Below are 14,348 nucleotides of genomic sequence, written 5' to 3'. Positions count from 1 at the left end.
ACTGCAGATTACCATGTTGTAAACCCATTTAAATGTTTGTTTACATGCACATAATGTATAATCTGCACAAACACAAACAACTAATGATAGAAATCCTCTCAGCTTTGATGAACTTCAACAGAAATACTTTACAATTAACCTGATTCTGATCACAATGATCTTTCTACATGTATCTAGACATGAAGCACGTGCAGCGTTATAAAGTTAAAGTAAGGTTGGAGAAAGTTGTGCTTGAGGTGTTTTCAGATGTGCAATGAAAACTGACATTTTTTTTAAATGGCACAAAAATGATTTTATTACATAAAGACGACATGAACCCTTCAGAATGTACCGCCGGTGTTAACCTTCCATGCATGTGTTTGTGATGAGTATGGACGGTGTGATGCATATAAGAGTATTTTTGTGATTCACACGTTACATGCTTGCTTGTCTCTTTCGATGGGATGAATTGAGGTGTTTACATGAAGACTTTTCAGTCTGACGGAGACATCCATCTGATTATAAACCCATTATTTAGTTGCATGTAGCTACTGATGTTAAAGATCCCAGAAACTCTTTAGTCTGGTGATGTGACCGGTGGAAGAGCAGCAGCCCGCTAACACATAAACATGTTAACTTTAACTAGTCCTGACAGATGTGTGGAGGACAGCAGGTTAATCTCGACACGTTCACATCCTCTGTGTTCAAACAGCATAAAGAGAGACAGACCATTAAGAAGAGTTTACCCACAATCCTCTGGCTCTTCAATGAGGGTTTGTGTGTAAAGTGGATGAACGCCAGACGCTTCTGATCAGTCAATGAAACCAAAGCACCATAATTGGCCATGTTTTGAGTCACAGGAGAGACGTTCACATCCTGATACTTTCATCTGAGAACTCTTTACTGAATTAATAAATACCAAATCCTGAAAGATATCAAACCAAAACTAATTCCTAACCATAAAACAGAACAATTGTTGACTAAATACTTGATTCGTGCTCAGCTAATATAAAGATTATGATTTAAAACATCATTATGATTTACATCAACTCACTTCATCAGTGAAGAAAAAACACAAAACAAACAAAAAGAGTTGAAATTATCATCAGATGACACAGAAGAAAAAACAACCCATCGGGTAAAATATGAAAGATAAACTGCATTCATGACCTTGACGAGCTGAAGCTCATAAAACAAGACAGATTTGAAGTTTAGTTTGGTTAAAGCACAATAACTCAATCACTGCGGTGTCACCGCACAGACCTCAGACCTGAAGTGTAAAGCAAACATCATCTGCTCGGATCTATTCAACTGCTAAGAGCACTGTGTGTACCGACCTTCTGACGCTTTCAAATGTTTACAGGAGAGAGAGAGAGAGAGAGAGAGAGAGAATTATAGACAGCAAGTAAAGACTAAAGAGAGCGAGAGCGAGCGAGATTCTTCAGTAGCAGCAGAAGTAAAAACATCCTTCTGTTGTACAGTAAAGAGAATCAGACAGACCGGATGAGATCAGATGGACTCTGTCTTTAGCTCTAAATATGGTGGTGTTTGAGTTTAAGGTCATGATCCGCGTCAGAAGTGTCTCTTTCATGATGAAGTGAGCGACACGCGGCTGTTAACAACACTACAGCTGATCTGAGATCTGCTACTAAACTCTTAAACAAGAATAGAAAAATTCAAGTCCATGCAGCCTTAATGCAGTAATGATGTTTAATTAAAGGGGTTAGCTTCAGTTCTTCATTCTGATTGGTCAATAGCTGTGGTTTATTTATGATAACACACATCTACAGGGCTCCAGACTGACACCAAATGGGGGCATTTTGCCACCAAAATTTGAGAGTGTGCCACTGAATTTTAAATCCAGTCGCACATGTGCGACCAGTAAATTTTACATTTTTTTGTGATGTGACACTGAATTGGAAAACAGCACATTGTACTTTCTGCAGCTATCATTAAAGTATTTATTAGTAATACAGTGGAAATTAGTAGAAATGTGAATATTTGGAGAGCATGTTGAATTACAGTGTGTGCCCCTAAATTTTCTGGTTACGCCCCTAAAATGTTCAGTTGGGGGCTACTGTGTTCCTAGTGAACAAAGTTAGTCTGGAGCCCTGATCTATGAACGCTGTACTCAATGATTCTGTGTATCACTGCACAATGTAAACATGTGTGAAACATTCTCGCTTATGGACAATTTTATCCAGCGGAGTGATTTTACTTTATGAAAGATATTATATTTGTATATTTATATTGCATGTTAAGTGTTTTATAAAAGCATTTGAGGTGGTGCTGTATGGTGAATAAAACACAACTGAAGGGGTTGCAACTATCAAATAAATTAAAGATCATTTACTAGAAAGAAGTATTGATTCAATTACAGCACATTTAAAATGAAATCAATCAGTAATAAAAGAGATAGACAGCAGACACACAAGCTCATGATTAAAAGCTTTTGGACACGTCTCTCATTCTAATGAAAGTGGTAAGATCTTTACAGTCTGATATCAGTCTTTTATTGTTTTAAAGGTGCAGTGTGTACATTTTAGAGGCATCTAGTGGTGAGGTTAAGAATTGCAACCAATGGCTCCATTAACTGCTCACCCATCGCATGTAGAGAAGCTACAGTAGCAACCACCAGACAAACATGTCATCTTCGGAGACAGCTTTGTAAAAAAAGTTTGTCCATTAAGGGCTTCTGTAGAAACATGGCGGCACAAAATGGCGACTTCCATGTTAGGGGATGCTCGGTATGTAGATAAAAATGTCTCATTCTAGGGTAAACAACACATAACGGTTCAATATTTAAGGTCTTTATACACCCCTGATAATATAGTTTTATATATAATCTGCATTTCTGTCAAGAGATCCTTCTAAAAATTACACACTGCACCTTTAAGTCAATCATATAAAACTATTGACAGTGTGAAAAAGATTTTATATCAATCACAAGCTTACAGCTAAAAATACCTGAATGATCATTAAATGTCTTCATATGATTTTTTTTGTAATTTTAATGTTTGTATGAAATAAATCACATTTACAATCATGCTCACAGTATAAAGCGTTCTTGCTGTTGTAATATTTCCATTTCATCAAATGTAATAATATAAAAACCCTAACCATCTCAAACAAATCACTTTTGTGAACTTTATCAATGATGTTAATCATTGAATTTGAGGCAGGACGTTTTATATTCACCAACATCAATGATGTTAACAAATGATTCAGACACTGCACCTGCAATTCACAAAAAAATACAATCTTGAAGCTTTTGGTGTCAGACCAAGACCAAGTACAGACGCAACTGAGATCGAGATCTTTAAACCATGGTCTTGAGTACTACAACACTATTAAATACATTACTAAAGCCAAGCGATTGATCTCAAGCTCAGATGTGCCACATCCAGATCGGACCGCTCAGAGTCCGAGACGGACTTTAAGAAACAAACAGACGTTGGAGTCTCTTCTGAAAGCGGCACCATCTGCATCATCTACGGGGCAAATACAGCGAGACAAGACCGAGACAAAGAGTCCGACAGAGCGACACCGCTCTCACTTGAGAGCTTTCTGTGTCAGACAGATCCGTCTCCGCTGGCTCCAGATGGACAGAGACCCGCAAACAGCCCCCCGTCTGTTCCAGCGTATAAACCACGAGCATTCATGACAAATTAGGCCTGAGTGACAGAGAGAGAAAATTCTTTGGGGTTTTAGGTGCCATTGAAGGAGAAAGGCAAACACTTTAGCAGCAGATCGTCTGATTACGGGGCAGCATATGTCAAAGGAAACGCAAGACTTTAGCGTCTGTCTCTGGGAACTCATCTATCAGATGCCACCGTGTTCAGAGGCCACAGAGAGAGAAAGAGACACAAGAGCCCGAGGAGTCAAAAGTGGAGTTTCACCGCTCAGATAAAGACGCTCTGTGCTGAATAAAGCAGCGTCTTATCGTCCCACTGTTGTGAAAGAGGTCGTCTCACCGGGGGCGCTAATGGAGTAAAAAACCAAACCAATTAAGAAACATGTTTTTAAATGATGTACTGTTTTACATCTGGACAGGCAGAAGCGCTCGACTCAATCCGGGCATCCATTATGTTTCGAATTATACAGCGCATATCGAATGTCATGCCCTGGCAGACGAATGCTCGGCGCTAACCTCACCGGTCCAGAGTTTCAGAGAGACCAGACGCTCCACGGATCGGAATTGCCTAAAATTGCTTACAAATTGGGAAGCATTCGTACCCGTTCCCACGTGCCCCGACGTTACAGGAACCGGGAGGGTCGGAGGGAAGAAAAGGAAATATAATTTGCCATCGTTTCCCTCGGCGCTCTCGAGTGCCCGACAGGTCAGACCCACAAAACTAAAAGCCCCTAATCTGCATCTGAGAGCAGAGCGACGCTTCAAAAAAAGAGCCAAACGAGCCGTCCGTTTCGGGAGAGATGTAGAGATACGGCCGCCCGTTCAGCGCCTCTTCTTCATGAATAATGTAAGAGAGACAAAAGCTCGCCGTTGTTTTCGCCATTCGGCCGAAGGGGCTAATTTGTATTTGTTTACTTTTGCCGTTATCGTCAAGTCCGATCGAACCACCGAAAGCCCACGATACGGCTCTCCAGTATTCTTTTCATTACTGAGGTTAAAAAAATAGATGAGGTTCATTTCACAAGCGCTCTCCTTTTGAGTGAATCTTAATGTGGCAGATATAATCTAATATTAAACACATGGCACAAGTTATGGGAAAGTTGTGCTTTAAAGAGAGGACTGCTTTCAGAAAGCCCACCGCGGGTTTAGAAGCCCAACCAATCGTCACGTAATGCACGACTCTTATTAATATACAGCGACTCTGTCAATAAAAACAAGATTTCACTATTAATAATGTACAGATGCACACTTTATATCAGGGGTCTTCAACACTCTTCTTCTTTCAGGGACAGATTTAAAAATATAAATGTGATGAGAGAACTTTTACCCCTATTTTTACCTTTTATATATTTTTTACTTTTCTCAATTATATAAACACACACACACACATAATTAGTATGTGTTATAACTTATGTTGTTTTTGTTACAGGTCATATATTAAAAAAACATGCATTTTCAAAAAGGTGCACATATCTTGTATTCAGAATTTTGCCTTGACTGAAAACTCTATTTTAAAAACAAATGCCATATTTAACATTGCAGGAGCTGAATGTTAATAGTTGATTTATGAACACTGCACAATAAAAGTCCAAGTGTAAATAATGTAAACATGTATAGCAGTAACTGTAATGCAGAGCTCTTAAACTTCTTTTGTTTATAACTGTTTAACTTTCACAAATTGTTACATTTCAAGTTTTCATAATATAAAGTCAGTCTTCTCCTAATGACTAAAATTACACCTCATGTTTTCTTTATTAATATTTTAAAGATATATTAGCTAAACCGCCTTTCAATTGTACACTACATTCAGATACGACTGTCAGAGTTCGCCCCCTAGTGGCAGTCGCAAAGAATTTTTAGTTTAATCGTAAATCCATGTCAAGAGAAGCTCATTCAAGCGCAAGAGCCTTTAATCTACGAATGTATTCATGCTTAATAATTTACTTACCAGTAATCAATGTTTTTTAAAGGATTCAAATGTTACTGATAAAGTTAAACAAAAAATGATTCATAATTTTCACCTTTTACGCAGTGTTTTGATTGGAACACACTGAAAAAAATCACTTCTGGTCAGTGTGTCACATGCAGTGTAATCGCACAAGTTTATTTTTTAAATGCATCTAAAGCTTAAATTGGAGATTATTAAGCACTCGCAGAGGGTTTGTGCCCCATGCAGCCCCTTTCCAAGACTCTTTCCGTCATTTGAAAAAGTAAAAGTAATCACGCTGATTTTAAATCAGACAAAGATGAGCGGCAGGCCGGATAAAGATGATTGGAGAGCCACATTTTCTGCTTTAAAATGTCATTTCAAAAGGCTTAATGTGAAACAGTTTGAGACATCACATCAAAACCGTGAGATATGAAACGAATACAAAGCACAGATCAGGACACTTTACAGGGGATCTGTTTGGTGGGGTCGTGACACAAGCGGTTGAAATCCACAGCTTTGATCTTCACACAGGAGATTACAATTATCAAAGAGACGCATTTAGTGTAGAACAAACACACGGCGGCGCTCAGACAGCCGGACGACACGTTTAGCCGAAAGATTCATTCGCGTGGAGGAACGGTTAATTCGAGGAATGCGCTTCGCTCCACTTTCCGGCGTCAGAACAAAGCTCGACTCATCACTCAGACGCGAGCTGTAACAAATCTGACCCCAGTATTTTCCCCGACTCTCCGACAGATAGTTTGGCAGGCACGGAAGCATATTTCAGGCTGGCAGAGGAGAACGTAACTTTCCCATCATGCACCTGTGCACGGCAGGCTCACCTCACCTTAAATCACCGAGCTGCCAAAAACTCACACGGACGGCAGGCGTTTCTAAAACACGCTTCACCTCACCCCTCACCTCACCTCCTGTCGGCGAGTCTTCTCCTGTTAAGAAAACAGTCAAGCGCTGTTTCCAAAACATTTAAAGAGCAACTTCTGACAGGAAGCTTTTAATTGAAGTACTTAATAAATCAGTGCCTACAAACAGAATGAAAAAGGCCTCGGGCAAAGATTCGGGGTTTTCAGAATCGGTCGTGAGAGTTTTTTTGGGTGGACGTCCTGCATTCCTGAGAGATTACGGCGTCGAGCCGGTCGTGATCCTGGACTAAACAACCACGCGTTTTATAGAGAAAGAAGGTAAAATGTGTTTGTTGACACAGTTCTTTTGTTTGATCCAAATACATTTAACTACTCGGAGAAAACCCACACATACCTCTCCTGTAAAATAACCTTGTTCTCCTTTTTCCAAGCGTCTTTGAAATCGGTGGAGAACTCGTGCCAGATAGAGAAGAAGGTGTTTGGTGAAACTTCTTTCTCACCGCTCTTGGCCTTCACAGAGAAGAACGAACACAACTCCAGAAACCTGCAGAAAAAAACACAAGCAAAATCTACAGACGCAGAAATAAATCATTTCAATTCAGTCTTTCTACATTTACTATTTATACGCATGGGGTTAAGTTAAATTATTATTATTATTAATAAATTATTATTTTTGTTTCATTCTGTCAACTACCAACAACAAAAAGATGAAGTGTTTTCTGATCTTCTGAAGTTTAAATTCATTTCTCAACAAAATAAAGTTTTTAAATGTAAACTGATTTTGTCTCACATCTTTCATGGGTCTGGTCATGGTTTCAGTCTTTAATGTTTGCTTTTACAGAAAAGATGATGATTAAAGTTAAAACTGGAGTGGTCTCTTAATTTTCTCTAATAAACTCAAAAAAAAAAAAAAGTTGCTGCAATTTCTATGTTTCTATGTTTTGAACACATTCTCCTCACAAATATCAAAATAAAAAGGCTTTGAATGCTTACACTTTGTGAGTGTCACTGAGTTTCTTCTCTTCAGTTTCCAGCTCGGTTTTTGCTGTAAAGAATAAAAAAATCAGCTGTTCTACAACTTCTGAAAACATGTGCATTACAATTTAACATTCATTAAACACACACACACACGCAGGCACAGAGAGAGCGAGAGAGAGAGCGAGCGAGACACTTCCTCAAAAGTGTAAAGGTCATCAGGGGTCATTGCTCAAGGTGATCTTTGACAAATTGAGGCCGGTAGTGGTTAAGGGTTCAACACCATGAAGGACCTGAATCACGTCACCCCAGCCGACCTGTCTGTCAAAATAACTGGTGTGTGTGTGTGTGTGTGTGTGTGAAAATCTGTGAATGAAATAAAATCCAATGCATAGTTTGATCAAATGATGCAGATTTCCCACAAATGAAAAGTATAAATACTGTGTGTTTTCATTCTGATAGGTCAGGTCAGAAGATCAATGCGTGTGACTCAAAGTTAGTCAATCTCATGCTTTACATGAGGATGCATTAAGAAAACCTGCCCCCCTCTTGCCCATACTAATGGCAGTCAGGCCTATAATTTCCACCCACAGCAGAAGAAACAGCTCTGACTTCAGTGGACTCTCAGGAGACAGCGAGGAATTCGTTTCCACCACAGATGTGAAGAATTTTAGGAATTCCCAGTTTAATTGACACCAGTCAACCCTTAATGATCCCAATATAACCCTGATATACACACACACACACAAGCTTACAAAGGAAAAAAGCTCAAATTAAGCAGAAATTAGTGATGGGAAAAAGTTGTAAGGATTTTTATTCCCAGCATGATTGACTTCAAACATTCCTGCAGATGTATGAGATGTTAACATTGACTCACCTTCACTCACAAAACTCTCCATTTTATCTTTGAAGGGTTGCAGGTGTTCATCTGTTGTACTCGAACAAACTTTCTGTACTTCTGAAGTACAAACTGAGAAAGAAAAACACAACCACAAACCCATTCAAGTTTTTGTATTTCTTTCTTACATGAACATGAAGTCGTAATCCATTTAATGTCTAACAGCTGAAACAATGAAAGCTCTCAGATAGCATTGATGGAGATATTTAAAGTGCATGAATGCATCAAAGGTGAAGCGAGCAGGATTAAGGAGGATGAGAAATGTGATGTTGTTAACCTCAGAGATTAAAGAGGCACACACACACACACACTTCCTTTAGACAACACAAACCTTTCATTCACAACTCAAACATTCAGCAATTACTGCAATTACATGGAAATCAGTCTGTGTAGAAGTCAAGAGCTTTAGTTTCCTCAAACACTTTCATTACAATAAACTCACGTCTGAGATTCCTGTCATTTCATCTTCATGTTATTTGTAACTGAATGAATGATCAGATTTAACACAATGATTCATTTATCAGCTTTCTGACTTTTTACAAAAGTTTTTCAACTCTTTTTTAACACAAACTTCATTCAGCACACTTGAAAATATCCTTCAGGACCTCTTTCACCACCTCATACAATTAAACTCACTACAGCAAAGCTTTCACAGCATCTCCATGAAAACTAGATTTCGGTAACACTTTACAATAAGGTTCATTAGTTAACATGTATTAACTATCATTAACAAACCATGAGCAATACATTTGTTACAGTATTTATTAATCTTTGTTAATGCTAGTTAATAGAAATAAAGCTTTTAATTGTTTGTTCATGTTAGTTCACAGTGCATTAACTAACCTTAACAAGATTTTAATCAAGTATTAGTAATTGTTGAAATTAACATGAACAAAGATTAATAAATGCAAGTGCAGTTCATAATTAATTTATGTTAACTAATGTAACTCTAACTGTAAAGTGCTAACTAGATTTCTCTTATTTTTTCAGATTGATGTTTGCTTGCGTCTTTAGTGTAAAGTTTATTGTATGCAGTTTATTTGTTGAGATGATTTCTGTGAAGTTCTTGGTGGTTTCTGATGTCTATGTGTTGATGTTTTAATGAAAGGTTTGTTTAAGAGTAACAGTACATCAATAATAAACACATTTGGGTGATTCTCACGAAATTCAGACTTAGGTGTCCAGCATCAGATTATTATTATGTTTTTGCACATATAAGATTAAGGTCTGAACTTACTATAATCATTATTTTTAGAGGATTTAAATAATACTTCCTATAGAATTATTTACATTTTTTAGATATTATCATCATCAAAAATGATCATTACCGCAACACGATATTACATTAAATATATGCATTTAAAAACTCATGTTTTGGTAATGAGAACTAAAAAGTTGTCTAGGTACTTTGACAAACAAGATGTAAACTTTTATCTGGAGAGAAAAAAATAATAACTTTTTTTTTAAATGTTAGTTCATTAAGGGCTTAAACAATGATTGAAAATTGTTGCGGAGGATGAGAAAATTGGTCTTGGACACATTTATATTCCTTTTTATTGTCACTTCATTTACCAATGATCCCCAAATCCCACATGTTTCTTTACTTTAAATGTTTATAATGTAACATGCACTAAAGCTTTTTATTTTTTTGATTTTTTATATTATAAATTTTCCATGTCAAAGAACCCAAATCCAGTCATGGACACGTTGCGGTAATGAAAATTTTCCCCTTAAATGTGGAAAAAACAACAAAATTGGTTTGAATGATGTCATTTGAAATCGTGCAAAATAGTACGTGAAGAGATGTTTGTAACTAAATGCTTCTTATTTTGATACTCTTACTTTGCATTTACATTTTTATCAAAATGTTTCACAAACCTCATAAGTCTAGTTTCGCGATAATCACCCCTTTACAACACGCAGTCTATCTAAAATCTGCAAATAAAACTAATGAGGTCAAATATGTAAGATTTGAAAAAGAGACTATGTAAATGATATTAACGCATTTACAGCCGATCACAGAAAATAACGGTGTGCCGTTTCATTCTTTCTTAACGCCATACCAGCTTCAAAGGCTATATTTATGGCGAGAATAAAGTATAATTAAATCAAAGGAAGATTAAAAAAGATGTTTCAAATGTATTTCCTCTAAAAATCTTAAAACCATGCTTGGGCTCACTTGATTAAAACCCTTTTCAAAACTATCAACAGAGTAAAAACGGTTTCTCACAGGCGTAAATGTCTAAAAGGATATGTTTTAATGGCCAATGGATTTTGACAAGATGAACATTTTAGATGGTTTTCTCCTGATAGTAAAAATTGGTGTGTCATTTTTGAATGTCCTATTCTACATCTTGTATATATCGGTGTGCCGTTTAATATCTTAAAAATGAAAAGCACATCATTTGGTTGCTTAAGTTTTTCTCTGAAATTCTCATCAATATATACAAAATATCCTGGAGTTAAAATGTCCTGGAGTGTAACGTTTACCTCGCAGATCTTTCTTGAGCTTCAGTAAATCTTTATTGAGGTCCTCAAACTTGATCTGAGACGCCTGAAACAGGTCATGAGGTTCTGGCAGAGGAAACACACACGTCTCCCTGCCAGCGTCCTAAAATACACACACACACCATAGTTATTTAATGTAGATTTTTTCTTGACTTTAGGTGTGATAAAATGTATTTTGTGGGGCACAAAAGATGAACTTGAAGTCAGTTAGTCGTATGGGTTGAGAAAAGTACAAGTAAAATAACATTTCTTTTTGGATGATATTTTGTTTCTGAATGAATCTCACCTCATCAAAGTGTCTCAGGTAATAAGACACAATATAAATCAGCAAGCTTTTACTGTTGTCCTGAAAACAGCAAGAGAAATGTTTAATAGATCTCAAATAAGTGTGATGTATGTATGATATGTTTGGTGTGTGTGTGTGTGTCTTACGCTGCTCTTAACGTCCTTCAGTTTGGGCAGAATGTCCAGCGTGAATCCGTCTGCTTGACCTCTGGTCCGGTTTCCTCCATTCATGAAATTCCCAAAAGCCAAAACTAAACCAAGCAGCTGCTGAACACCAGAGGAATCCTGAAGAGTCTTGAGAGAGAATCCTGAGATTCAGAAGACGTTTGTATGTTTCTGTAAGGTTACGCAGGTGTTTTTGGTGAGCAGGTACCTTGCAAATCCTCTGAAGAATCTGAAGTTTTCGCTGAACAGATGAGATGCATTCAGTAAAGGTGGACTGAAAGAGAATACAGAAGACTCGACCGGAGAAATCAGGAATCTGATGGAGCTGATGGAGGAATCTGTGAAACATCATAGAGAGTATATATATAACAGCTTATATACTGAGAGAAATCTAAATGTTTCACTGTCAGATCCTCTGATGTGTTGTGTGTGTTTCTTACTGTTCAGGTTTGTCCAGAGGTTTGCTGCCATCTTTATCTTTTGAGGATTTAATGTGTTTGTCTATTTTGTCCAGTTCATCTTGCTGAGCTCTCTATAAACACAAGACGGCACAAGTGTATTTATAAAACAGCTGACGGATGAGCTGCTGGGTGCTGATTGGTTAATTCAGTGACACATTAAATAAGTGTGATGTTATCTCTGACAGGACAAAGCTTCAGTGACTGCTGTTGATCTGAATGAATGAGCTCTTTGTCACAGACTGCTCTATTATTGTGCTATTTCACATTTATTCGCTCTTTAACGGCGTCCTCTTGTCGCTGTTACTTTGATTCGTCGCTGTACTTCCTCCAAACACCGCTAATAATAATGCGGCTAAACGCAAACAATAACAGCCTGCATATTTGTGCAAAAGACTCTGGATTATGAGCGGATTCAATTGGCGGTAAACTCGCAATAATCAAAGTCATTAAGAAAGCCAGAGTCCAATAAAAGCGGCGTATAACCTCACAGTCTCCACAATTTCCTTCTCTGTACTCTTTAAGAATAACACAAACTGTGTTTGAGGCCAAAATGTGGTCTTGTCAAACTGTTAAGACTCCAGTAACATTAGACAGACAGACAGACAGACATCGATATGAAATAAGGGAGAAGTGAGGAAAGCTTATGAAAGACAATGACGCAATGACTTTTTAAATTGATGTTTAAGTTCAATCTCACTAAAGTCACTCAGTAAAAGAAGTTTAGAAAAACACAAGCATTAGAAAATGACATGAACTTTTGCAAGTATAAATCTCATCCTTCAGGTTTTGTGCTATAGATATGAATGAACCTTAAATCTTAAGAGATGTGATTTCAGGTGAAAGTAAAACTCTTTCCCCGCCATTGACGAGTTACCTCATCAATAAAGAGAAAACGTTTCCCTGCCAATGATGAGCATTTCCGGCAATCCGTGTTTCCACTATTATCCGCCGGGTGGCGTCTTACACAACTTATAAAACCTGGAAGTATTCCCTTACAGCAAACAGTTTAAACTCTGTTGTATTTTTTATCATTGCTCCAAATCTGATCTCTAACAAAATTCCTTCACAAAAATGCAATTATCTCAGCTTTTTGCTCAAAAATTGGGTGTTTTTGAGGAAACCTACCCATATTTGAGAGGTTATAAAAAGAGAACAAATAAAGGTAGAACAAAACTTTTTGTCGTTTGAAAGCAGTGGGTCTGTTCTTTCATTTCATATATTGTTTGTTTATATATATATTTATAGAAGAACTTTTTCTGGAAGGCATTAAACTTTTTTAAAAAGCATAAAAAATGCTGGCGGGCAACTTTTTTTTTTAAACGCTGGCGGGGAAAGAGTAAAAAAAAAATAGGGGGCTCAAAATATAAAATAACAACTATTCAAAAGTTTAACACTGCAAGTTTTTATTTTTTATTTCTACACTACAAAAAAAAAATAGTATTTTTGTCTTGTTTTCAGTAAATTATCAGGATTTTTATTATGAAAGCGAAGTAATCCTTTAAAGATTTGTTCTACTTAAAGCTGCAAAACTGTCCATCTTTATATCGCTACACTGCTAAAAATGATTTTTTTAGTATTTTTGTCTTGTTTTCAGTAAAAATATCACCACATAACAAAGTTAAATTAAGATGCATTTTCTTGATGAGCAAAATGACCTAAGAAAAGAAATATAGTTTTTAGACAAAAAAATAATATTTAAGTGAATTTGTGCTTAAAACAAGCAAAACAAATCTGCCAATGGGTTAAGATTTTTTTAATTAACTGTTTAAGAAAAAAATAAGAAAAAAATAATTTTTTCCCTAAGACTCCAGATTTTCTTTCTAAGTTTATTAATTAAATAGTTTTTATTTATCATGTTTTTCTGTTTTGCTTTGGAACTGAAATTGGTACAGAGAACCGTATTTTTTTTACTGGTATCAGTACCAACTACTGAAATTTTGGTACGGTGACAACACTACTTATGCCTCGTTTGCGATCGTTTACAGACATTTGAAGCTGCAATTAAACTGTAAACTGTTGAGGTCCACTAAAGTCCAATGTATGGAGAAAAATCCTGGAATGATTCCTCCAAAAACTTATTTTCTTCTCCATTTAACAAAGAAAGACGTAAACGTCTTGGATGACATGGAGGTGAGTAAATTATCTGAATAGAGTAAATCTTTAACAAAGACAAAGATTCCCGTCTGATCCTCATCCAGTAGGTGTGCAAAAGAATCAAACAGACGGCCGAGTTTCCCTCCGAGCAAAATAAATATCTTCATAAACATTCAGCCGACATCAAACAGCACAGAAACGCACATCTGAGTGCTTTAAGACCATCAGGAGAAGAAAGTGATCAAAGGGACAAAACAGCTTTCTCTTTGACAAAAGAGAGAAACAAACAGTTTGGTTTAGAGGAACGGCGTGAGCGGCGACAGACGTGTACAGTTCAGGCGTGAATATAAACTCTGGAAAACTTCTCGGCTCCATTAAGCATCATCACGAGATCAATCACAGACGTCCGTTCTCTTCACGTACGCGCGGCCGACTTCAAACGCGGTGATTAACCGACCGCTGCGCTCTGCATCCCATTTACTGCGTTTTTTTAAGTGTAAATACTTTTAATATGAAGCAGCTTTCGGCGCGCTGGAAC

At 37.0% G+C, this 14,348-nt stretch overlaps 1 protein-coding gene across 2 annotated transcripts in view; it reads right to left on the bottom strand.

The window, feature by feature from the left end:
* fmn2b (formin 2b) overlaps nt 1-14,348 on the bottom strand; it is a 39,644-nt gene that overhangs the window by 1,624 nt on the left and 23,672 nt on the right. For both annotated transcript variants that reach the window (XM_055175947.2, XM_055175946.2), the window contains exons 10-17: nt 11,696-11,787; nt 11,464-11,593; nt 11,238-11,384; nt 11,092-11,151; nt 10,788-10,908; nt 8,277-8,369; nt 7,418-7,469; nt 6,819-6,968 (exon numbers count right to left, since the gene is read on the bottom strand). In XM_055175947.2, coding sequence (XP_055031922.2) covers nt 6,819-6,968; nt 7,418-7,469; nt 8,277-8,369; nt 10,788-10,908; nt 11,092-11,151; nt 11,238-11,384; nt 11,464-11,593; nt 11,696-11,787 — 845 coding nt within the window. The remainder of the gene's footprint in view (nt 1-6,818; nt 6,969-7,417; nt 7,470-8,276; nt 8,370-10,787; nt 10,909-11,091; nt 11,152-11,237; nt 11,385-11,463; nt 11,594-11,695; nt 11,788-14,348) is intronic.

This window comes from Misgurnus anguillicaudatus, chromosome 4 (assembly GCF_027580225.2).
Source record: "Misgurnus anguillicaudatus chromosome 4, ASM2758022v2, whole genome shotgun sequence".
In the NCBI taxonomy this organism is placed as follows: domain Eukaryota; kingdom Metazoa; phylum Chordata; class Actinopteri; order Cypriniformes; family Cobitidae; genus Misgurnus; species Misgurnus anguillicaudatus.
The sequence above is the reverse complement of the archived record's forward strand: the minus strand, read 5'-3'. Positions and strand labels throughout refer to the sequence as shown.